General features: G+C 43.0%; 1 protein-coding gene across 4 annotated transcripts in view; it reads left to right on the top strand.

The window, feature by feature from the left end:
- SETBP1 (SET binding protein 1) overlaps positions 1–23,960 on the top strand; it is a 262,561-nt gene that overhangs the window by 94,365 nt on the left and 144,236 nt on the right. For 2 of the 4 annotated variants that reach the window (XM_071730720.1, XM_071730717.1), the window contains one exon: positions 23,766–23,837. The exons of the other annotated variants lie outside the window; for them this stretch is intronic. In XM_071730720.1, the coding sequence (XP_071586821.1) occupies positions 23,766–23,837 (72 nt within the window). The remainder of the gene's footprint in view (positions 1–23,765; positions 23,838–23,960) is intronic. 4 annotated transcript variants of the gene reach the window in all.

Raw genomic sequence — 23,960 nt, 5'->3', positions numbered from 1 at the left:
TTGTTGCAGCCTATGTCGAGTCATTTGTATTTATGACAGCTTGGGGGTGATTTAGTGCGACCTCACTTTGATAAAAGCCATTTAGAGCTCATAAATATGGGTGACACACTGCCTTCTTGGCTGGGATTTTAAACAGAGAGCTGCATTTGCATTCCCATTGAGCTTTTATTGTCTGGGGGGTAAGAAAGACAAGGAGTGAGGGAAAACAGGAAATGGAAGGAGTGTGCGAAGTGCAAAAGGGCCCTTGGGAATGAAGGATGCTGCTGTGCTTAAAGCACCTCTTGCTTGAAACACCTTCTCCTCTGCACCTCCTCCTGGCATGGGGTGGGCTGAAGTTCTGCTCATCCCAAGTGGGTCAGCCAGTGGGAGAAGCAGATTTTCCAGACTGGGGAGAACATGGATTTAGCACTTGGCTTCTACAGTAATAATAATAAAAAAGGCTCCCATATTTCTTTTATCCTTATCAGTATTTTTTGCTTAATTTCAAGGAGAAATTTCCTGAGTTTGTTTATAATGTGTAGTTAGATTTATAAGGAGGTAGACAATTTATGGCCAACATAAAGGATACTTAAATTCAGCAATGAGTTGTTAGGGTTTAAGTGCGAGGCTTAAATTGTTCATTGATGGAAGCAAAGTAGGAAGATTGTTCCTCGAAAATTATAGTTCTTTTCTTAATTTTTAATGCCAGAAGGGACCTGAGCATCACAGCCCATTGAAATTCACACAGAGATTAATATCTTTATTTTATAAACATGGGTTGAAAAGCTGAAGGGTTTTTAATATCTGTAGTCACTAGCAGAGCCAAGACCTGAGCCCAGGTATGTGTCTTGACCATCAGGTTGCAAATCAATCCACAGCCTGCAGCCCTGACTTCCCATGTTCTCCAGTTTTTGTTTTTCTTACACAGCCAGCTCAGGCACTTGATATTCAGGGCTGCAGTTTGCCAAATAAAAATAACCAAAAAAGATGCTTTTTAACACCATCTGCCTATAGCACTAATACAGGACTTTTTCAGAATTTTACTTGTAAAAGCAGTTTATACCTGTACATTTGCAATACACCAAAGAGATTTAAGCTTGTCACTTTTTAAGCCCTTTTCTAGCTTTCTGGAGTGCTTTTTATAAATTATATTGATATTATTGAACATTTTTTTTATTTTTGCAGTTTAACAGGATAAAGAAATCACAATGGCAAAATAAATCTAGTTTGCCTTTCAAATTATTCCCACTGTGTGAAAGACTGCTAAAATGCCCAATTATTTGATTTTATATCTACACTTGTCAATTAACCATTTTTCTGTTATTACTGTTGGCTTGAGTTACTTTGGGCTGGATAGTATTTATGTGTTGCACTGTTGGTTAAATTTCATGTTTTCAGTGGCAAAACCAATGCTTTCTTTAAACAATATTAATACTCAAAGTGGTCCATTTCACAGCCTGATTGGGCTTTATTTATACCTAGTTTTCAGACTAGCATTGTGCACAGTGGTGTACCAGCACTAGCCAGACACAAATCGAGAGGTGGGGTGGAATACAGAAAAATAAGGCTCTGAAAGCTGCAGCCTGGGTCTTCTGCATTAGCCACATCTGGTTCATGCACATCACGTGCATGGCTGTACCCCTCTGCCTTTGCATTGGGGTTACCACCTCATACCTAGGCAACTGAATCCACAGGAATTAAAAGGCAGTGTGCTTTTCATTAAGCAAATGAAAAGAAAATCACAGTCCCTGCCCCAAAGATTGTACACTGTAATCAATGGCAGCATTAATGGGAAACTTCACTGCACTCAGAGGAACAGTAAAACATGCATGATGGGACCCTGAAGACGAGGCAACCAGTAAACTACTTACTCTGCTTCAGCTTCATTAGCCATTAGAGCAGAATAATGGCACTTACCTTACTTCACCAGAGATTAGCTAGTCATCACTAGCATAAAGTAATGGAGATAAAAAAAAAAAAAAAAAAAAAAAAAGAAGGAAAAAAAAAACCCAAAACATCCCTCCAACTTAGTCTTAGTGAGGTTGGCAGTAGGTTAAGGCAAGAGCAAGGTAGTGCTCAGTGGCTGTGGTCACTGTCCTGATTCTGGACTACAGGGATGCTTTTGTGTGGGCTCTTGGCTTGTGGACAGCAGCAGTCATGGTTGCATGCAAAACCTGGGCTGCTCTAGAACACTATATCCAGCACAAGGAGAAGGGATGAACTGGTTTGCCAGCTTGCCCTTTCACATTTAGAATTCAGGTGTGGTTGAGCTTCCAAGCAAGTATGTTTGGAGAACACCAAGTGCTGCCATGCAGACATTTAGCTGCTCTGCCCAGAGCCCTATGTGGTTAAAACCTCACTCACCAACCTGCACTGTGGGACCTGTCCAAGGCTGATAAAACAGAGGTGTGGGGTAGATGTGACCCCAACACATGGAGAGGCTTGTGCAACACCTGTGCACACTGTGCCTGGTACAAACACATGCCACTGACCTTTATAAATATTTTTATTAAAAATAGGTCTTAGAGCAAACAGACTTCGCAGTGTGACCTTTTTTATTAAATGGTCTGATTTGGTCTCAGTTGACTCAAAAAGCCCCCTGAATCTTTGATCCATTTTTCTACTTAGCTGTTCTCCAAAGGCTCAATTTTCTCTCCTGTCATGCTTTAGAGAGGGGGAAAAATACACAGCCTAGTCCCCAAGTTATAATACAATTATTTGGTACAAGGGATTTTTTTTTCTCATTTGAATAAATTAGTTGTTAATTAAAGCTTTTTGATGTAGCACGAAAGGAGTTACACTTGATACCAACAGCTGTATGCTGTTTGATTTATAGTCCTTTGGGGTGTTGTTGGTTACAGCGATCCATTTCTCCACCTTCCTCCATGAAACACATTCACAGACACACATCAAAGACCATTAACTGGTACTGTGTTTTCAATTAGAAGGAGAATATTTTTGCTGCTGTTTTCACTTTTTTATGCATACACTTAAAAAATGAAGAGAAGGGCAGAAACAGAAGAGCAGTGTTTCACCACCTTGGCCATTTCCTCCCAGGTAAAGTCTTGTAGTGACAGTGAAGACATTTGTGACCATCTTAAGGTGAAGGTTCTGTTTTGGGCTGACAGGTTGTTCTGTTCTCTATCTAAGCAAGTTGCATCTGCAAGTGGTAGGCACTGACAGAGGATTTACTTTGGTTTTCACTTTAAGCATGTTAAATTGCCACTGTGGGAACTGAGTTGAACTTCCAGGTAACACATAAGGTGTTTGGAAGTTGTATGATGAGTCTGGAAATCAGGTGTCACTGTAGTCTTCAATCTGGGAAGAAATAGGAACCTTGGCAAACTGGAAGGTGTTGTGTTTGGTTTCTAGCTGGGAAATCAGAGAATACAATGAAATGTGATGGGGGTTGGATTATGTACAAATACTTTTTAGTTCTAATATTCTCCAAAGAGTTGATCAAATTCAACTTATGATTTATTTCTCTATCTCTGATTTCTCAGAAATCACTCAACACTCGTTTGCTTAGATATGGTTCTTTCCCACTGGGCCCGGTCCCACATGCTGAAGGTATTTACAAACATTCCAATATTTCCAAATATTCCAAATATTCCTCCTCATCATTGAGGAGGAGACTGGCCTTGGAAGACAGCTGGTAACTTTTGACTCTTTGATATGGCAGTCACACACAGGTTAAAGAGGAGTTTTTCTGTACATGGTGCTCTTTTCTGTCAATTCTCAGCACAGTGTTCATTAACTGTAGTGGAAGCCACTGAGCAGAAAATGTGTTTCTTCACACTAATTTTCAGTTGGGCTTCTGCACTTGGAAAGTGGCAGTGGGACCTCCCCATCTTGAGGACTAACACATAGGGTACCTTTCAGAGATGACACAAGCACAGATGAGCAAAGCAACAGGATCAGCTTCCCATGCTGAGGAGAAAAACCTGCTACTCCAAGAATTCTCATCCCAGGCAAGGCTGCCCTACTGCTGCCACTTAATTTGTTATAATCTGATAGGAACAAAAAATGGGTCTTAATTAGTTGCCTCCTACTCCAGGCTCAAGAGGAAAACCCACTTTGGAACAAATTAATGCAAGCAAAATCTGCAGGTAGTGAGGCTGCTGGCAGAGTTCCCTGTCTGTGAGGAAATGAGTGCAAGTTTCCAGCTCTCAAGTGTGGGAGATGCATTTCTAAAAGATAATGGTTATAGATGTGGCCTTTTGGCAAACATGAAGAGCTGGAAAGTCAGGTGGCTTACTCCTTTTCCTTAATTCCTCTCGGGGAGCACAGCTGTCACCATGGCCTTGAATCCTTTGCATAACTGCTGACTCTGGGTCAGAATTTAAGGAGCTGGATGATAGTGGTGACCAAACCTGTTGGAGATGGATGGCTAGAGAATAGCAGAGATGCCCATGACATGAGAACACGTTCATTCTTTGCTCTCACTGAGACTAACCTTATTTTTGCCTTCCTGCTACCTCTGCAGCAGCATAGGGGACGTAATTGCCTGCCTACATAACCCAGCTCCTAGAGTCCTACATGTGTTATGCTTTTGGTAATACTTTTCTGTATTACAATACGTGGTATTCAGTAGAGTTGCACATTGTGGACTTCCCAGGAGGGGCTTTATGCCACTGAAATTAGCATAAAATTTGAGGATTACCTTTAGTAATAGTGGATCAAGGGTTGGATTTGATGATCTCAGAGGTCCCTTCCAACCCAGCCGATTCTATGATTCTGTGATTCTATGATCTCAGTGTGATGGTAAATACCTTCCAGTTTTTGTAGTACATTGCTTATTCCAATGAATTAGTCTGAGAAGGGCCTATTTATCTAAGGATCAGTTTGGCATTCTAATTCTCATGTTGATACTATTTTTTTTCTACATTACTGAAGTACTTTCTGTTTGTTTTATAATGTGTGGAACATTTCAAGGTTCATAAGCAGAGTTAATAGCAGGGTATGAAAAGAGAAATGATCATGAGGAGGTTGATGTGTGTACTTTTGACAGTTGTTTTGCAATTTATTTTTTTTTTCTGCTTTGCCTAGTTGGTTTAATTGAAGAGAGGGGAAAAAAGTAGTTATCAAATGAAGAAATTAAAATATTGCATATTTACAGAAGTGTGTCTTTTGAGTTGGATGTTGTCCACTTGATGGAAGCCATGATGGCTATCTTATGGATGCCTCAGTTTGCCTCATTGCTGCATCACCAGTTAAGGATTTGAACCAAGAATATCTGGCTTTATGTTAACAAAAAGAGGGATTTGCTCACAAACTGAAGTAACATTCCTGCCAAGCACCCAGAAAAGCTATACTGAGCTGCTGTGTAGGACATACTATGTTATGCTTCATACAAGTTCCCAGCAAGTTGCTATATGCTTTTAAGCTATCCAAAGAGGTGATACTATTCTACTGTTGCTACTATGTACTGTTGCATCCTATCATATTGGTTTCTGAATTATTCAGGCATTTTGGAGAGAAGGGAGACAATAAAAACATGTATTAGTTGTGCTTGTTTCTGTATACTTATGGAGCTATCAAAAGTTACAGCTGAAAAAAAAATAGTGAAGGGAAGGGAAGGGAAGGGAAGGGAAGGGAAGGGAAGGGAAGGGAAGGGAAGGGAAGGGAAGGGAAGGGAAGGGAAGGGAAGGGAAGGGAAGGGAAGGGAAGGGAAGGGAAGGGAAGGGAAGGGAAGGGAAGGGAAGGGAAGGGAAGGGAAGGGAAGGGAAGGGAAGGGAAGGGAAGGGAAGGGAAGGGAAGGGAAGGGAAGGGAAGGGAAGGGAAGGGAAGGGAAGGGAAGGGAAGGGAAGGGAAGGGAAGGGAAGGGAAGGGAAGGGAAGGGAAGGGAAGGGAAGGGAAGGGAAGGGAAGGGAAGGGAAGGGAAGGGAAGGGCTGAATAGCTGATTGAATAGCAGGAGCAGTTATTAGGAGTTTGTGGCAGGGCAGCGGCAGTGATTTGGGTTACTTATGGTCTCCTGTAACATGGAGTTTCACAACTTTGGAGACCACCTTGTTTTCTCATCTACAAAGGCCAGTGTTTCTATGTGCCTAATGTTTTCCATAGTCACAGTTTCTTGTGACCTCTTTATCAGTATTTTTTTTCTTAAAAAAACAAACAAAACAAAACAAAATAAACCAAACCAAAACAAAACTGTAATATCCCAATTTATTTTAAAAAAGAGCTTTTGAATTTTGGCAGGAACAAAAGCTCTGTGACTGAAGACATGCCTTTTCTCTTCTCCCATGAAATTACCCTCCATTCTGGCTGAGTTGTGAGCTGTGCAAGAGCATTGTTCCCCATTTTTTTTCACTTGTGTATCTCAGGAAAATGTTGGCAGTGGGTCAGAGTAATAACTGAACATAAATTTTCTGTAGAGCCAGGCACACAGCTCTGCTGAAGTAAAAACAGCAGAGAAATCTCCAGAGACTCATGGGTCAGGTGGAGCTGGTGTCTCACCCTTTGCAATCAGACAAAGCACTGCATGTCTCCGATGATCCTGGATTAAAGAAGGCATGGGTCCACTTTTGGACCCAACATAATTTCTGGTTTACATGTTCAAGCTCCTGAATCAACCAGTAACATCCTGAGTTCATCCTTGTGGGTCCAGCCATGATGTGGGCTTGGACATATGCAAGTTAATTTCATGCTGACATGCCTTACCTACCACATATAAGAGAGTGCCTCAGTCATATTGCTGGAAAGATACCCACTCAAAAGAAGCACAGACAGCAATCAAGGGATGTGATGCTCCCCTCTACTCTGCTCTTGTGAGGCCAGTTCTGGATTCCCCAGCATAAGAAGGACACAGCTCCTGAACATGTCCAAAGGAGAGGCACTCAAATGCTCAGAGGGCTGAGAACCTCCCTGGGAAGCCAGGCTGAGGGATTGAGGTTGTTCAGCCTGGAGAAGAGGAGGCTGCCAGGTGAGCTCAGAGCAACCTTCCAATATCTGAAGGGGCTACAAGAAAGCTGGGGGAGGGCTTTGGACATGGGTGTGTAGTGAAAGGACAAGGGACAATGGTTTCAAACTTGAAGAGGGGAGAACTAGGTTAGACATTAGGAACAAATTCTTTCCTGTGAAAGTGGTGAGCCCCTGTGCCAGGTTTCCCAGAGAAGCTGTGGCTGCCCCATCCCTGGCAGTGTCTCAGGTCAGGTTGGATGGGGCTTGGAGCAACCTGGTCTTGTGGGAGGTGTCCCTGCCCATTCAGGGGGGTTGGAAGTAGATAATTCTTAAGGTCCCTTCCAACCTTAGCCATTCTATGATTCAAGCAGAAATCAGTTCACACAAGTAGCAGTCAAAACATTTCTCTTACTACAATAGTCAGTGTGATAAACACTCTGAAGATATGTATATCTAGGCATATATATACACGTTAGATGACATTCATCTGGATTGCTATATAGGCATCACTCTGTGGGACATATATACACTTGGACTTTCAGAAATAAAAATTGCAGTTGTGCAGTTCAGAGCAGCAGCAGAATTCCAGCTGTATTTTAGAGGCAAATCTAAAAAAAAAAAAAAAAAAAAAAAAAGAAAATTTGCTGATAAACACACAAACACTGGAAAACTCTGTGTTTACATACATACACATGGCGCTGAGCACATTGGTGATGCTCATCAAGCAAAGGCTGCAACGTGCATTCACGTTGGCTCCTATACAACTGCTTTATTTCCTTCTGAATAACAAGGAGGCTCCCCCCTGCTTTCCGTGGAGCTGTGGGCTCTGTTTCTGACAATGCACAACCACGTTGCTGGTTGAAGTGCCTGTCATTAAGCAATGCACTGATTATTCTGGCAGCTCCGCTACTCAAGTCCCTGCAGACGGAGTCAGACATGGAGAGAATTGAATTTTGCCAAGGACGGGGCTAAAGGTCGTTCCATGCAGTGGACAGCTGTGTCTAGTCAAATAGAAACTACTGCTCCAAGTGTTACCAGCAGAATAGCTGATAGCTCTGTTGTCAGTTCATTTACACTTGCATCCTGTTACAAATTAAACTGAAATTGTGGTGCACTGAAGGAGCGGAAAGTCAGTTTTCTGCCAAGTGACAATTCCTTATATCACCAATTTCCAAGTGCAGCCATTATAGATCATTGCTAGGGTTTTTTGTCATTTTCAGCAATGAAGATTTAGGATCCTGATATTCTGCCATGGGCAAAGTTCCCATTAGCACCTGCTCTCATCTTCTAATCCCATAAGTTGAAAAGGAAATGCAAAGCTCTGGTAACTGGCTTCTTTTCTCTGCTCTGCTCACAGAGGATAACATGAAGTACAGAGCTGTTCCTTGACTTCTTTCACTTTTTAATTTTTTTCTTTCCTTACTCCCCCCAGTCAGGACATTTGAAGTCAGGCATGAGGAAAACTATGAGAAATATCTTGATTCTGCTGCAAACTCTGCGTGGAGTTAGGGTGTAGCAGCAAGAGAAGTGTAGCAGCAATGCTTATGTCCCAGTGTTCATCTCAGCCCAGCCCAGCATCATCACTTGAACCCAGTCCTAAGCTGTCAGCAGACCAGAAAATACCTTAGTCCTAGCAACTAAGCTGAAAGCTTGGGACTTGACCACATTTGGAATAAACTTACCAAGAACATCAATGCTAACTAGCTCGTGTTATGAGTGGATTAAGTGAGACACCAGCTGCAGTGGGGCATTTTGATTTGAGTTGCGGCTCAGTAATTAGATGCACATAAGCTGGCTGGGGACCTGTAAGAGAGCAAGCAGCAGTTTCCTTTGCAGTGTTAGAAAGAAGAGCTTTTCTGTGTCCCATCATCTTATTTTGCTGAGAACCTTTGGATGATGTAGCAGCGATCAAACACAGCACTGACTGAGAGCTGAAATCCTCCCTTGTGCCACCAAGCTTGAGACTCCATGACTTCAGAACTTAACTCCTTAAGCAGCTGAGGATGGCTATTTTACTCATGTTGCAAAATTTTCCTCATATGGTGGCTGCTAATGTTAACACCATCCTTCCCTTTCATCTATGCCCCTGTTTGCTTCTCTGCCACTGGTGCTTGGAATGGAGTTTGGGGTAAAAATGTGTCATGAAATCACCTAGAACAACACTGATGACTGAAAAATATAAAAAAAATGAAATTGTATATGAGTGCACATATGCAGCTGTGGTGGTGTTGGCATCTGTGATGTTCACACCTACAGCTAGGCTGGTTGTCCTGGGCTTCCTTTCTAGCTGATGAAAAGAAATAGGTAATTCCAGTGAAATCCACCTGTTTCAGAGATCATCTGGAGTAGGAGGAGAGGAAACACTATAGGGAGTTCCATGAGATTTGTTTGGATAAAGTTGTCCAGTTTTTAGAGCTCTATTTTTAATAGATGAGTCAGGAGGTAAATCCTTCTTTTCCTCCCAAAGCTGGAGCTTGCAAGAGAATAAAATAACCAGATGGCAACTTTCTTTAATATGAGGAAAGGCAAAAAGTAAAAAGTAGCTTGACTGCTTCTGACATAGAGCGTTTATCAGCTCCATAAATAAAGGCCATATGCATGTAATGGCTGACTGCATCTCAGATTGCAATACCAATGTTTTAAAAGCCTGCTGATGGAGCATCTGCTTATTTCATTACTTCTCCAATGTCTTTGCAGGTAAGTCATGCATTATACAGTACCATTTCTAGCAATGCATGACCAGAGGGGACAGTCTGTAAAAATTCTGGATGGTCCATCACTTTCCCTTACCTTCCAGGAAAGAGAAACATAAAGAATGATGTATTCAGTCGAAAGGCAGAATTTGCAAAATAAAAACCTATTTGCAGTGAACCAGGATTTGGATTTGCATTTTTTTTAAGAAAGGAGAATAACTATCTCTTTACTGTGTGAGCTAGCTGTATGCACAGCAGAGCAAGGATCATTTTCAGTAAATTCTGGCTCATACTTAGGGTCTCAGTATTAGTCAGGTGAAAAAGAAATTGTCATGCTTTAGTGGTAAACAGATACAGTGGTGAGCCACTGCAACAGCATTCCAAGGAGCCCAGGTACAAATTCAGCCTGGCTTTTGCTGCAAGCTAGTTGTGGCAGAGGCAGTTCACAGTAGTCCTACTGAATTAAAGTTTCCATTTAGGAGCAGATTTTGGTCCAGAGTTTGTAAGACACAGCTCATGGAAGAAGGAGAGCAAACTATTCCCCCATGTGTTTTCTTCAGTGACCAAGTTCATGCTAACCTCGTGCTGTATCCCACTGCTACGTGATACAAATGCTTGCTTTGGTAGTTAACTACAAATGCTGGGTTTCAATGCCTTGAGTCATTTTAAGCAGTGTTTGCACTCAGTAAGAGCTGACTTTATCAAGCATAAATTCATGCTCAGCTCCCTGGCATCAACTTGGCTCAGTATCCTTAATTCACCACCCTCAAGCACTCAGATATTGCAGATCTGAGGATGTCCACTGTCTTTCCTTGCTTTTCTCCTCCCTTCTCTGCTTTTGGACTGCAGCATCATGATATTTGCTGTGTTTCTTTCAATTTCTGCTGGACTGTTTATAATAGAAGACCGAATCCATTAGCTGCTTTTGTCACTGAAAAAAGAAGTCTGAAGAGAGCTTCCATAGTACTATGTAACAATGTGGTGACTCAATATTGGTCAACATGTAAAAATGACCAATTCAGATATAAGTGCATATCTGCTGTAAGTATTTCTTTGGTTAGAGACAGTAGCCATTTGGTACACACACACACACACACACACACACAGAATTAAAACTGTTCCTGAATCCAGCATATATTAGAGGGAATGACATAACAAGGAGTCAAGAAAGTGGCTTTAAGTTCTGGAGTGCATGAGGAGGAAGGCAGCAAGAGAGCTTTGGCTTTATAGGCTCTCATAATTAGCATCTGTAGCTGAGGAAATACCGTAAGACATTTTCCACAAGTATTCATTAGCTGTTGGGGTTTTTTTAAGCTTGCTTATACTTTGTACACTTTCTCCCACCATCCCATCGTGTTTGCTCTTGACAAATATTCCAGCAAACATGTTTGTCAGCAGGAGTGTTTGTGGAGATTGTGAATACTGCGGAGTATTCCTGAATAGTGCCTTTAATATTCCAGATGGAAACCTGCTTCTAGGGATCCCTCTATTCAGGAGACAAACATCACCATGTCATAGAGACATTTAACAGACATGAACTGGGAAGACATCAAGAAAAGTTTTTAAAAAAAAAATTCAAAAACGTATTTTTAGGCACACAATTGTCTGCTAATAGTTCACAAATCAACACTCTGAATACGTCAAATGCTTGTCTTTTTGGTTGTGCCCCATTTCTAGGATTTAAGGTCACCATCAAATTTTCAAACCAAAACTAAATACTTTATTTGCTGTTCTCAATTTCAATCTGTAGAAGAAAGAGGTATTTAAAAAAAAAAGAAATGGAAAAAAAAAAAAAAGAAAAAAATCAGGTCTGTTTAGAATAGTTTCCATAACATTTTTCTTATTGACTGATCTCTAAATAAGAGACTTGCTTTTGACTCCTGCTTAGATTAATTATTTCTAGGGCTTTTCTTTTTGTGACAGCAATGAATTGGTCAATGTTTGTATTAAGTTTTCCTAAGTGCACTATTAAATGGGTAAAAATTCAACAATAAACAGACTGACTGTCTCAGTGATAAATTGAAAAGAGGGGGAGGTGTGTATTTTTAGACAGAAGAATCATCATGGAAATTGTCTGATTGCCATGCGTTTGGAGAAAGGCTACTTGGAAAAATGCTTCAAATAGGTACCAGCCGTTAGCTGCTCTTGAATCAATGAGATTGTGCTTTGGAAAAAAACTACTTGTCTCATCAATGCCTATCTTGTCCTAAGGCTTGGCTTGGACCTGGGCATTTGTGATAGTGTTGGAAGCAAAATCTGTAGTCTTTCTTTAAATATCCTGTTTATATTCCTTATATTTTTATATTCTTTTATATTTATATTCTTTATATTCTTTATATTTATATTCTTTGTCTTTATATTCCTCTTGTCATTATGATTTGCAGGCAGGCTTGAACATTTTACCTTTCCCCTGTATGAAAAAAATATAAGGACAATTAAAGCTGTAAAGAAAAGAAAAGGAATCCTCACAGACCTTTGTTTTGTCCAGGATTCATGGTATTAAAACACAGAAAAGGACAACTGTATTCCAGATTTTCTTCCCTTCAGCAACGTGAGAGGATCATATTTGTAAATTATTGTTTTAGATGAAGATGAATGGCATAGTCATGGTGTTTTTGTTCAATGGTAAATGGGACTTCATTTCTCTCTGCGGGTGGAAGTTCAGTGCTCTGTGCTTTTAACCTGATGTCAGGGTACACTGGCAGTTCCAAGAGACAATTACAAGGTTTAGAAATTGACAGGCACATCACCACATCCACTGAAAGCCTTGTTTTATTGAGAGAAAAGTGAGCATCGGGGTCTAGAGTGGCTTCTGAGCCTCAGCACTGGCTGGCTGCAACCCTCAGCAAACCTGCACCTCTTCTCTGAGCTGTGCAAATGAGATAGTAGTATCTGTCTCACAGGGGGTGTTAAGAAGCTTAATTCATTAGTGTTTGCAAAGTGCTTCTAGATCCTCAGATGGAAGGCTCTATAAACAGACAAAGTATTACTAATTGCCAGCTTACACTGAATTGTAAAATGAAAATAAGGATGGCTGGAGGAAAGAGGAGGTGAGTTTTCTGATAGCCTGTATCAGGGTAGTGGCTTCAGGCTGAAACAGTTTAAAGTTTTATTTCTCATTACCATCAAAAAAACTCCGTTCATATTTATTGGTGTGCTATTTGACCACCAGTTTAGTTCGGGGAAGGCATATCCAAGTCTCCAAATGGGGCCTCTTATACTAAAGAATGAATCATGGGCTTAATTTGGGTAATGGTTCCTGAATTTATACCATGAGGTTATGTTGAATTAAATGTAATGAAGCCTGATTAACAGGGTATGACTCCAGTGTTGCTGTTTAATTCACACCAAAACATATTAGAAATAGAGTGTAGCACATCTTCATGTCCAAGGACCATGTGGATTTTTTTGCATGGCTTAGTTTCATGGGTTTTATCCTCCTCATTCAAGCCTGGCGGGATAAAATCAGCATGTTTTATTTGGTCCCTTCCAATTTCTGAATTTACTGCAATACCAGAGCGATGTCATGCTTGGGTTCCTAGTTAACTTTTTGTTAGCTCTTGGGAAGGTATCAGGAACCAGAAGAAGCTGAGTAACTTGCATTGTTTGTATTTATATCTTGTGTTATCTATATGCATTTTGCAGCAAAACCTGATTCTTTGGGACCAAACTTTCTCATACTTTTTATTCAGGAATTAATCAAAGAAATTAGATAAACTTAACTAGTGCTCTTTCAGTCTTTAAAGTACAACACTTTTATTTTTTTCTCAAACCACACTGTTAAAAAAGTAGTGGGTAGACATTTCGCACTTGGCTTCCAAAGGGTGAAATCCTCATCTGGTATACATTGGTGTAGCTCTATTCAAATCAGAGGGACTAAATTAATTCACTCCAGCTGAGGCTCCAGACCTTAAAATGCCATTAAGGAGAGCGAGTTTTGCACAGGATGGATTTTCGGGCTGCGTGGAAGGTTTTGCTGTGTAACTTAGTTATGTGCCGAGGCTCAGGGCTGTGGGAAACTGTCTATTTGACATCTGCAGCATACACAGCAAATGCTTTGGCAGTTTGAGTTAATGCCTTTTGAATTCACAGGTTGTTTACTTTCAGCTTGAATGTGGATTTGCTTTCAGCCTCAATGGGAAATCTAACATAAGAAGTAATAGGGCCAGCCATCTGTCTGAAAGGGTATGAGAATTCCTGGTTTTGAACCAATGATGGAGATCAGGGACAAGTTCACCCCCTGTGTAATCTCTGGGAAATTATTGACGTGCTCCTTGGATTTCCGTCCCATGACCCAGTCTCTCTGATGCAGTGTGAGCAAGCATAGACTTAGGAGATCATCCCTGTAAAATAAACGTGGTCAACATCCCTTTTCAGCAGTCGCTTCTACAAACAAGTGTTGTTCCAGACCTTTCTCCCTCTGCTCTGATTTATAACCCAGTTTGGCATGTAAACTCTGCACCTGTGAAGAGGTCTGCTCCATCGTCGCTGAAGCCTGTGGCCTTGGGGGAGTGGTAAACAACATGAGTGAATGGGAACTCCCATCTCCCCCAAGCTTTCCCTGCAAGTAAATATCAATCTATGTGTTAGACACGGGCAGAGAATGGTGTAATAACTAGATAGATTGGGTCACTTTCGTCACAAAAAAACCCCAAAAGCTCAGGGACAGATTTCTCAGCTGCTCAACTCTCTTGAAAGGGTCCAGATTGTTTGCTTCATGTCTTTCAAGCCCAATCTTAAACCCATCCCTCTCTCCCACCTGCTAAACTAAGAAGATGCACAAGAACCAAGTTTTGACAAAAATGATCATCACCCTGCAGAATTTAGCAGGACACAGTGAACAGAATTTGCAAAGGGCAGAGTGAATGATGGATGATGGAGCTTCTCTCAATTCTCCTGTGTGGGCATCAATGGGGTCTTGGGCCTCTTGTACCTGAGACCTTAGCATATACTTAGACTGTTGGTAATGCACTGTCTAGAAGGCTGTGACCCGTGCTTTTGGAAGCCTTTGTAGTATAAAGTCCTGGTCTGCACCTTTTCCACTGACCTTCATCAGTGTTTCTCTTGTCTTGGTTTGAATTATCCTGATTTGTGTCAGCTAACGACCTGTCATGATCTCTAAAACACCTGGGTGAACTGAAGAGCATTTCTTTGACTAATTAATAAATAACAGCAAAGGAAGGAAAAAACACCATGAGAAAACATATAAGAAAAAAATGTTGCCTGGTTTTAAGAGCAAAACATTAATACTTCACTTGATGTAGAGTGAATGTGTGTGCTTCTAACTTTCCCAAGGTGAATAGCCCAGGGACAAAGGACATATGGCAACACCCTTAAAAGCACATTGGTTCTGATCTGCCTAACACAGTGAGTAACATTACTTGATGTATCCTAGTGTAAACCCAGCCAGAGATCAAAAACAGGCCTGCAACAGCCCTGTTTGTCCAGGGGACTTGAGCGAAACATACCTCTTTCATCCCAACAGCACCCTCCCTGAGCTATTTTACCTCAATTATACTCTGATTCAAGAAAACCGGAGGGCACTGGATCACATTCAAACAGTTTTGTTTCTTCCTTCTCTGTCAAATTAGGGCTACTGCAGATCTGATGAGTTTCAAGATTGGGTGGGGAAACAAGCCTCTCTTCAAAGTCTTTATTTTGTTTATTGATTCAGTAGTATTTACTGACTAATAGCCACCCAAGACTCACAGGATAATTTGAACTGGGAATGCAGTGATCTTGCATGATACCTGGGAGACGAGTAGCCAGCTTACAGATAAGTAATCTGCTTAAGGTTGGAGAAATCATGGCTATTAGTGAGGGAAGCCTGCTTGTTTTGCTGCCAATTTTCTTTCTTTTAAACTTTTCCATAGAATCACAGCACCATTTTTCTTTTTTGCTCTTATATCTGTGCAGTCATTAAGACTGGGATGGTTTGAAGTTAAGTAAGCCCCATCCAATCTTCAAGTCTAAGACTTCATGGTTTTAGGTTTTGCTTGGAACCAGAAGCAGCAGAGCAAAAACACTGCATAAAATACAGCAGAAAAAAGAAAATCTGGGGTTTTTTGGTATTTTTGGCATGAATGACTGTTCTGAGAGATACTGGAAATCATGCAAGAAGGGTCTGTTCCTAAGACATTCCCAGCCCTGCTTTAAAGGCTGAGGGCTTTAGATAAGCATCTGCATGTGGGGATCTTTATCCAAAACAAACCATCCAACCTTTTGTAGTTCACCCGTCACTAATAGTGATTTCCCCCTCTGTGTCTCTCCCTGTGCACTTGTGCACGCACACAAGTGCTTTAAGGCTTCCTAAAAGCTTTTCCTTGCCCATAACATTTTATTGCCTCTTGAGCAAGATTCTTTCCTTGATGAAGAAAGAGAATAATGTGATGATGTTCCCTGTGCTGCTCAGAGGATTTCTTCTCTTCTACACCACCACACACGTTGCGGTCACTTTCCTTGCTCATCTCCTTTATCACATCTTCTCTGTGTTTTGCAGAACTATTTTATTTTTCCAGCCTGGAAAAACAAAACAAAACAAAACAAAACAAAAAAAGCAAACATTCCCCCTCCTCTCCCTGGATGTGTGGGTGACAGAGACTGAGAAATCAGGACAGTGTCAGCAAGAGTTTAACCCCGCAGCTGGGACCTGAACTTTTAGCAGTGGAGCACAGCACTGGGTCACTGCACTAAAGCAAGCCAGATTAATACAAAGTGCTTGCTCACCCTAGGAAGAGAAGCATCAGAAGCCACTTGATAAAAAATCTTTAGGAGCAGTCACCATTCACTGTGAGCCTACAGCAGCAAAGACTGAGTTTTTCCTGGGAAAGATCACCATGGAATGTATGTTCACTGTTGTAACCCCTAAAAGAACACAGCATTTGGGTGCTTGTGGCACTGTGGGGCTGTAGCATTGGGGCAGCATGGATTTTATTGCTGTTGAAACTGGAGATGAGGCACATGGGCTCAGCGTGCTGCATACTGTGTGAAGTTTTCATCTCTGAAGACCTGAATGTTCTTGTCTGCCAAGAGTTAATATGCATAGAAAGAGGATGCTAAAATATTCTTTCCCACTCCAGTTTGCAACTGAGAACTTGTTAGTCAGTAATATCTTTTATTTATAGTGCCTTTCGACTCAAAGGATCTGAAGGTGTCTCTATCTGGGAGTCACTTCAATGATACCTTCTCTTTGGGGGTCTCCAAAGCTTAAGGGTCTGCTTTGCATGGACACAGATGAGGGACTCATCCAGCCTTGCCGAATGCCAGCACTCGACACTAAAGGCTGCAGGAAAGGGTAGAAACACACCCTAAGGCTGAGGAACAGCTAAGAAAGAAAAATGGATGTGTAAACCATATGGGAGAGAGAGCTTGGGTGGACACCAGCTGACATTGGAGGCAAACAGCTGGGTCTAGTAGAAGGTGTCCCTGCCCATTGGCACTGGATGATCTTCCCTTCCACTCCTAATTCACAGATTTCTTTAATTCTGTGATTCTGTGAATATTGCCAATGCTGGATGGCATCCTTAGGCAAAGGGCCTAAGGAAGTGAAGACACAGTGAAGACAGTAAAGACACAGTTCAGAAGAGGAGATTTGATGGTCCTGCCTGATTGTTTGTCCATCCAACCTAGCTATGCCCACCTGAAGTGCCCTGGAGAAAGCTTCTATATGGACTTTGAAGAGGGAATGTGTCCCAGTGGCAGAGCTTCTCCTAAGGACACTTGGCTGAAGCTCAATTTAAGCATGCAAATGCACTTACTCTTTAATGAGTGCAATCACAGCAGGGCACCTGCTTGTTTTAAGTCCACTTCAGCACTTGCCCATCAGCTGCTCCACAGGCAGCAGCTGGAGGTGGCCAAAGAACCAGCTCCTCCATGTGAATCCTGGCAGTGAGAGGCTGTCACCCAGCCCTCTGCTTTTCTCCTGTGTTATAAATGCAGGCCAGGGAAACAAAAGTCAGACCAACAGACAGGTTTAGGATTCCAGCCCACAGTTTCTACTTCATCCACAGCCAGAAGAGGTTTTGCCAAGATACATATTAGGCAGCTGCTCAGGACACTGCTGTTTTGTCTGTACCACCCTGAGCATGCTGTCCATTCGTCTATCTTCCTGTCTCCCTGTCTGTCTCTGTGACCCAGCTTTTGAGCTGGTTATTCTGCTGCTCTGAGGGGTGGCCAGAGCATGTTCAGTGAGATATATCCTTTTCCTGGCACTTTTGCTGAGTCTCCCAAGGGTCTCACTGCTGTAGGGAGTGGCGGCTCTAGGTCTAAGACGTGGTGAGTGCCCATCTGTTTCACCATCCTCTAATTCTAGTGGCTTCCAAGGAGCTTCTCCTGATGTGACTCAGTGGACAAGCCGGTCCAATCAGGCTCATAAAAATCCCTAAGCACATGAGCATCTGTTTATGGGGCCATACTCTGCCCTGCATCTTCAGCCTAATGTAGTCATGCCACCACTTCCAAAATCTTCAGAACATATTCTCCCCTCCATCCATGCCCCTCCCAAGGCATTTGCAGCATCAGCATGGTGTTATTATATTTTTTCTCTAAATCTCTTTCCTCCAGGCACCAGATAAAGTGCATTTTACATCACTTTATCTCTGTCAGGCATGTGTTAGTGTTTCAAACTCTAGTTTAATTGTAGTAAAGTAACTGGTTTAAAGTTAACTCCCCTTTCCATGGAGAATGTGTTTTTGTAAAATCACAGAATCATGGAATAGTTTGGGTTGGAAGGGACCTTAAAGATCTACTTCCAAACCCTTGCCACCTCCCACCAGCCCAGGTTGCTCCAAACCCCATCCAACCTGACCTGAGACACTGCCGGGGATGGGGCAGCCACAGCTTCTCTGGGAAACCTGGCACAGGGGCTCAGCAGCCTCACAGCAAAGAATTTCTTCCTAATGTCTATCTGAATTCTACCCTCTTCCAGTTTAAAGCCTCACACGTGTCCTCACACTCCTTATAAAAAGTCCCTCCCCAGCTTTCCTGTAGTCCCTTCAGGTACTGAGAGGCTGCTAAAATATCTCCCTGGAGATCTTCTCTTCTACAGGCTGAACAACCCCACTGTCTCAGCCTGATTGCATAGGAGAGGTTTTGCCTCAACTTACCTCTGTGTCCCAATCAAACCTGTTCCCTTCATCCTTTCTGGAGGGGGCTGGAGCTTGCACATCCTGGAATGCACAAGGGTCACGTTTCCTTCTTGTAGGGTATTTCTCACTCTCTGCATCTTCCTCAGAAAAGATTGTGCGTATGTTGTGTGTACATATGTGGTTTTTCCTTTCCCCTCACCCCCTTTGTTGGCCCACTGAGCATCACATCACGTTTGATTCCTTTTGGTGCTCCTTCCACATGTTCTGCTTTGGATTTGTGGGTGGGACTGGGAGGCAGTCCCTCTCTGGGCAGTCTAAGAGGGAAAAAAAGGAAGAAAAAATCTAAAAATGAAATAACTGAATAAATATTTGGGAGGAGGGTGTTTAAGAGGAGAGAAAAACAAATTAAAGCTCATGCCAGGCTGGAACAGGGCAGCTGGTTGCCAGCACGGCAGGCTGAGAAGTTGTTGGTAGAAGTGCTCAGTGCCATGTTTGGGTTGCTTAAAAAAATTCAGCCTCCCTGCCTCATTGTTCCACCTCTGTTTTTTTTTTTTTTTTTCTCCCAGACCCACAAGCAGGAGGAGGAATTCTGTTGCCAAACACAGGCTTGCAGAAAGTTTGTATTTACAGCTACACCAAAGGGTGCAAAGGGAGTGTGCCCTGCCCCGTGACACATGTGTGCCTGCACGTGTGTGCACACGCGTGTGACCCCATGGGTGCTGCAGCTCCATGGTGCTTGGGCAGCCAAGAGCTGCTGGATTGGACCTGTCAGGCATGTGGTGGGTGCTGTGTGTGCTCTCCATGCTGAGGAGGAGATGCCAGTGCATTGGCAACCAACCATGGCACAAATTATTTACTTATTTATTTATTTATTTATTGGCTGATGTGAAGGGAGGAGGTGGTAGGGCTTGGGGATGGAGGAGAAAGGGGGCTGTGAGGTGGTGGTGGTGGTGGGGAAGGTTGTAACGCTTGGCTGGAAAAATTTAGAGGAGTACAAAGGAGTGAGCGATGAAAAGGGGTGGTGGGAGCCGAGGGTTGGGGAGGTGGGGGTGGGGGGGGAAGCAGGCTGTGAACTGGTTGCTGTGAAGGTGGGAAGAGATTTATGTCTGCGGCGTGGGTTTGGTTGGGATTGGGCTGGGAGGGAGCGGGGTGCCCAGGGGGAGGCGAGGCAGGGTTTGGGGAGGGGGAGGGAAGGGGCTACCAAGGGGAGGCTGTATTTTCTTCCTTTCTTTTCTCCTCCTCCTCCCTCCGCTGGGCGCTTCTCGGAGGAGGAGAAGGAGGCGAGACAAAAAGCTGAACCGGTGCCAAGAAGGAGCTGCAGTGACTCGAAAATGGCACTCTGCGCCACACTAATATTTCGAAGCCGGGCTGCGCTGGAGAGCGGAGGAACGTGCCGGGAATGAGAATTGGCTGCGGGGCCACCGGCCGGGCTCAGGGGTGTTCTCTTTCCTCTCCCTTTCCCTTTCGCTGTTTAATCCTTTTCTCCCCCCATCCACCTCCCCTCAAGTGGTGTTTCGAGGTTCTGGGGAAGTGTGGGGACCTTTGTCAGGGACTTGGGGTAGTGAGGGGTTCAGCCCGTGTCGCCCCGGGGCTGGTGCAGCGTGGCAAGCAACTGGAACAAGTGCTTTCCTTGTAGCCTGTGTGTGTGTGTATTTAGATGCTCAGCAGAAAGGATATTAAGCTGAGAAGGAGCGAGTGTGCTCATCTCTTCTCCCACCACCATCCTCCCGCTATTTCCCATATTGAGGAGGGATTTTTAATTTTTTTTTTTTTTTTTCCTTAGGAGGAAAAGAGGACTTGATTCCCAGGGAGTTTTCTGATTTTTTTTTTTTTTTTTTTCTTTTTCCCCCTGTTGCTGCTCCATCCCCTCCTCCTCACTGTTCTCCTCCTCTTTCCATACCCATAAGGCTGCTCTCATGGCTCTGTATCCTGATGCAAGGTTACTTGTAGGACACGCGAATCTCTGCAAGGTGCAGCATCTCCTGCATCCGTGTTCCCCTCTGCTTCTCGTTTGCTGAAAGACAGGGCAACTTGCAGGCAGCTCCGTGGCTCAGCTGAGATGGTTGATGCAGTGTCTGTGCTTTGGTTGCAAAAGCCCCTTCCTGCAAAGCCTGTCTGGATAAAACAAAGGGAAAAAAAAAGAAAACATACAGGACTGACACTTTGATAGTCATGCTTAAGGCTAATTAATTTTCAAGGGATGGTCTGAAGTTTTGCAGTGATTTTTGTCTGGAATAAAAGGTCTGTCCTTGCGTTGGTCACCTCTTCTCTCAATTTGCTGGCCAAGGAAAGTACCTTTTTAATTTTATGGAATTTTGATTTTTACAAAATCCCTTAAAAACTGTTATCAGAGCAAGCGTTACTCTAATAGATGAAGATGAAAGCAAACATCTTCCACAACATAAACATACTCTCTCTAGACTGTGCTGGCATCTGGATTTGAAGTTTTAGGTCCACTTCACAGAAACTGGGGACTGGAGAAAGAGAAACCCCCTGTGTTGAATTTAAAAACAGGTTCAGATGCAGTTTTACAGCAGTTGTAGCAGTCATGCTGCCAGCAGGTCAAGTTCAAGGACACTTTCCAAAAGCATGGGCAGAGGCTTATTAACTTGCTGCATGTCAGGAGCTTGTGGGTTGTTGCGTTGTTGGGATGGCCCAGTTTGTACTCCCACGTGTGGGATGATCCTTGTGATCTGCTGCCTCTCACCTGAAAACCATGTCCTAGTATATATCTAAACCACTTTGAATCTCACCTTTGGTTTAAGACACGTGGGCCTGATTTTGGAGCACCTAATTCTGCTTATGTGATACCTTTTGGAAATATTGTGACACACAGTGGGGAATTTAGGGAGATTTAAATGTGTTTTCCAGCAGGCTCTCATCACTGTATTGTTTCTTCCAGTGATTTCTCCTCATTGCTTCTGAGCTGATGCTTTGTATGGAGTAGGACATCTGCAGATTTCTCACTGTTCCTCCTTTCAGCTGTGCCTTTAACCATGCAGTTGAGGTGGCTCAACTTGAGCTTGCACGGAAGAGATGCCATTGTCTCTTTACCTGCTTTTCTCTTTGCAAAAGTGAAAGGTGTGCAGTGCTTGGCCCAGGAAACCTTGGATAGGGTGAAGAAACCACAACAAATGCTGACAGGAGGCTGGGTGGACGAAGTAACTAGGAGTAATCTGTGTGCCACTGTACATTCCTCCAGATCCCACCTGTTCCTGATGAGTAAAGTGTATGCATAAAAATATGTGGTTTTGTATGCCCACGTGACTGCTGCTTGCTTTTCAGTTGCCTCTTTTGACTTAATGAATTGTATATGTAAGATACCATCCCCACCAAGGGCACACACCATGCAGACCTTGCCTGACTTTCCCAGCAGTCCTTGCTGATATTTTTGGCTGCAGATGCACCTCTTTTTCTGGCCACAACCTCTTCCTTTTAACCTGAGATCACTGACCATGGGATGCCAACCTATGAAAGTAAATGCCAGGAGTGGGGATTAAAGCTCACATCAAAGTGAGCAAACGAGACCCTGGCATCTCTCCTAACCTGCTGTGCACCTGCACAGAGCATGCCTCATGCTTTTAGATGTGAAGCCAGCTTGTGTTTACTACTGATTTAAACCTCTTAAATACTTCAGTTACCAAATATCAATTCTGAACAGATTTATAGAGAGGATACCAAAGACAGGGACAAATATTAACATGGACCAACTGCACCAGTGTACTTGCTCATAGTAGCAATGTGGGGTTTGTCATTCAAGCAGGTAAACCGAGGGCAGTAAATTAAGAGCTCTTCCTCAACGTTTTTATTCCAGAATGCAACCATTTTTTAATTTCCTTGATATCTTGACAATGCAGCGAAATTGCCCACCTTGGGATGAAAATGTTACTCTGGTACTACTTTCCATGTAGTCCAAGCATAGCTTGTTCATACATCCCAAGGAGGATCGTAAGGCACTGACAAGGCAGCTGATTGTCTTTGTCCTTATTTTTCCTTGTATCAAAGAAGTGTTGTAGGATGTATTTCCCTGGAACATGATGTCTCATGAATCTCAAGTTGCTTCCTTCAACTCCCTCACCCTTTTAACACTTTGTAATGAAAAATGCAGTGCGCTTGGGGTTGTTAGGGCATGACTTATATCTATAAGGGTTAATCCTAAAGACTCTTCCAAGGCTATCTTCCACTGCTTCTCCCCACACCTTCTCCACTCTCAGTCTTTCATTTTTTTGGACCGGTAACCTCACATTTCTGTAATCTAAATGTGCAAATGCTTTGCAGTCATGGTCCAGTAGCTAGGTTAATCTCAGCCCCCTGGAGTGGCAGATGGCTGATTTGTTGCTGATTCCAGTTACAGAGAATTGTGCCACCTATTATCTTTGCACAGGCTGCTGCTTAAAAAGATGCCTTGGGCAAAATTAGTGAAAAGCAGAGCAAAGAAAACACTCTCTGATCTGCATCACCACAGGTGAAAATGTAAAATATTTCACCTTTGTGTGAAGGACTCAAGAGCTGGACAAAGTGAGAGGATGTGGCAGGAGAAGAAGAGGAGATGAAGATCTCATTTTCGTAACAGAAGTGCAGTTTACCTCGGTCATGATGCTGAATCACAAACATTTGCCCTGTTTTAAATGGTTTTGCAATGTATTAATCCTTGGCTTGAGCTCCCCACTTCAACAATTAAACAAAGCAAGAGGGTTGGCATCATGTGACTCCTTCCTGCTCTTCCCAAGCCTTTCTGACATGGATTGTCTTAGGGGATCAATGGCATTACTCCTTGCTATCGCTGCTCATTACATTCCCTGTGGTCACTGAGGAAACCTGTGGTGACCTCGTGGTGCTCACCAGGGGTTCATGAGAGGAGAAAATTGCACATATGTATGTTAAGGAGAAGCTTGATGTACCTTCCAAAACTGAGTGGGCCTGGGGGTGAATGCCGGAACTGGATGCACAGAAGGTCCTGGCTGGAAGGTGGTGGTGGGCATAGAGAATGATGTAATGAAATGGAGAAGGGCAGAGCAAATCTTTGAATACTTGTGACCATTTTCTGCATAGACATTCCCACAATCAAGGTTTTCTCTTTTCTCTTTTCTCTGGGAAACACCACAGAGTCAGATGAAGAATTTGGGAAGAGAGTGTGGGTTCCCTGTGCAGAGTCCAGTGGCGAAATCTGTGAGCAAGGTAAGAACCAAGGGCTACTGCTATGAAAGGTTTTGTTTCTTTCTTTTCCCCTTCCATACCCCATTGTTGCAGTCCTAGAAATGGAATTTAGGATGTGAATAGCACAGAAACAGATATGCCAGG

The sequence above is a fragment of the Heliangelus exortis genome, chromosome Z (assembly GCF_036169615.1).
Source record: "Heliangelus exortis chromosome Z, bHelExo1.hap1, whole genome shotgun sequence".
Lineage (NCBI taxonomy): Eukaryota > Metazoa > Chordata > Aves > Apodiformes > Trochilidae > Heliangelus > Heliangelus exortis.
Note: the sequence above shows the minus strand (reverse complement) of the source record. Positions and strands in the feature narration are given on the sequence as shown.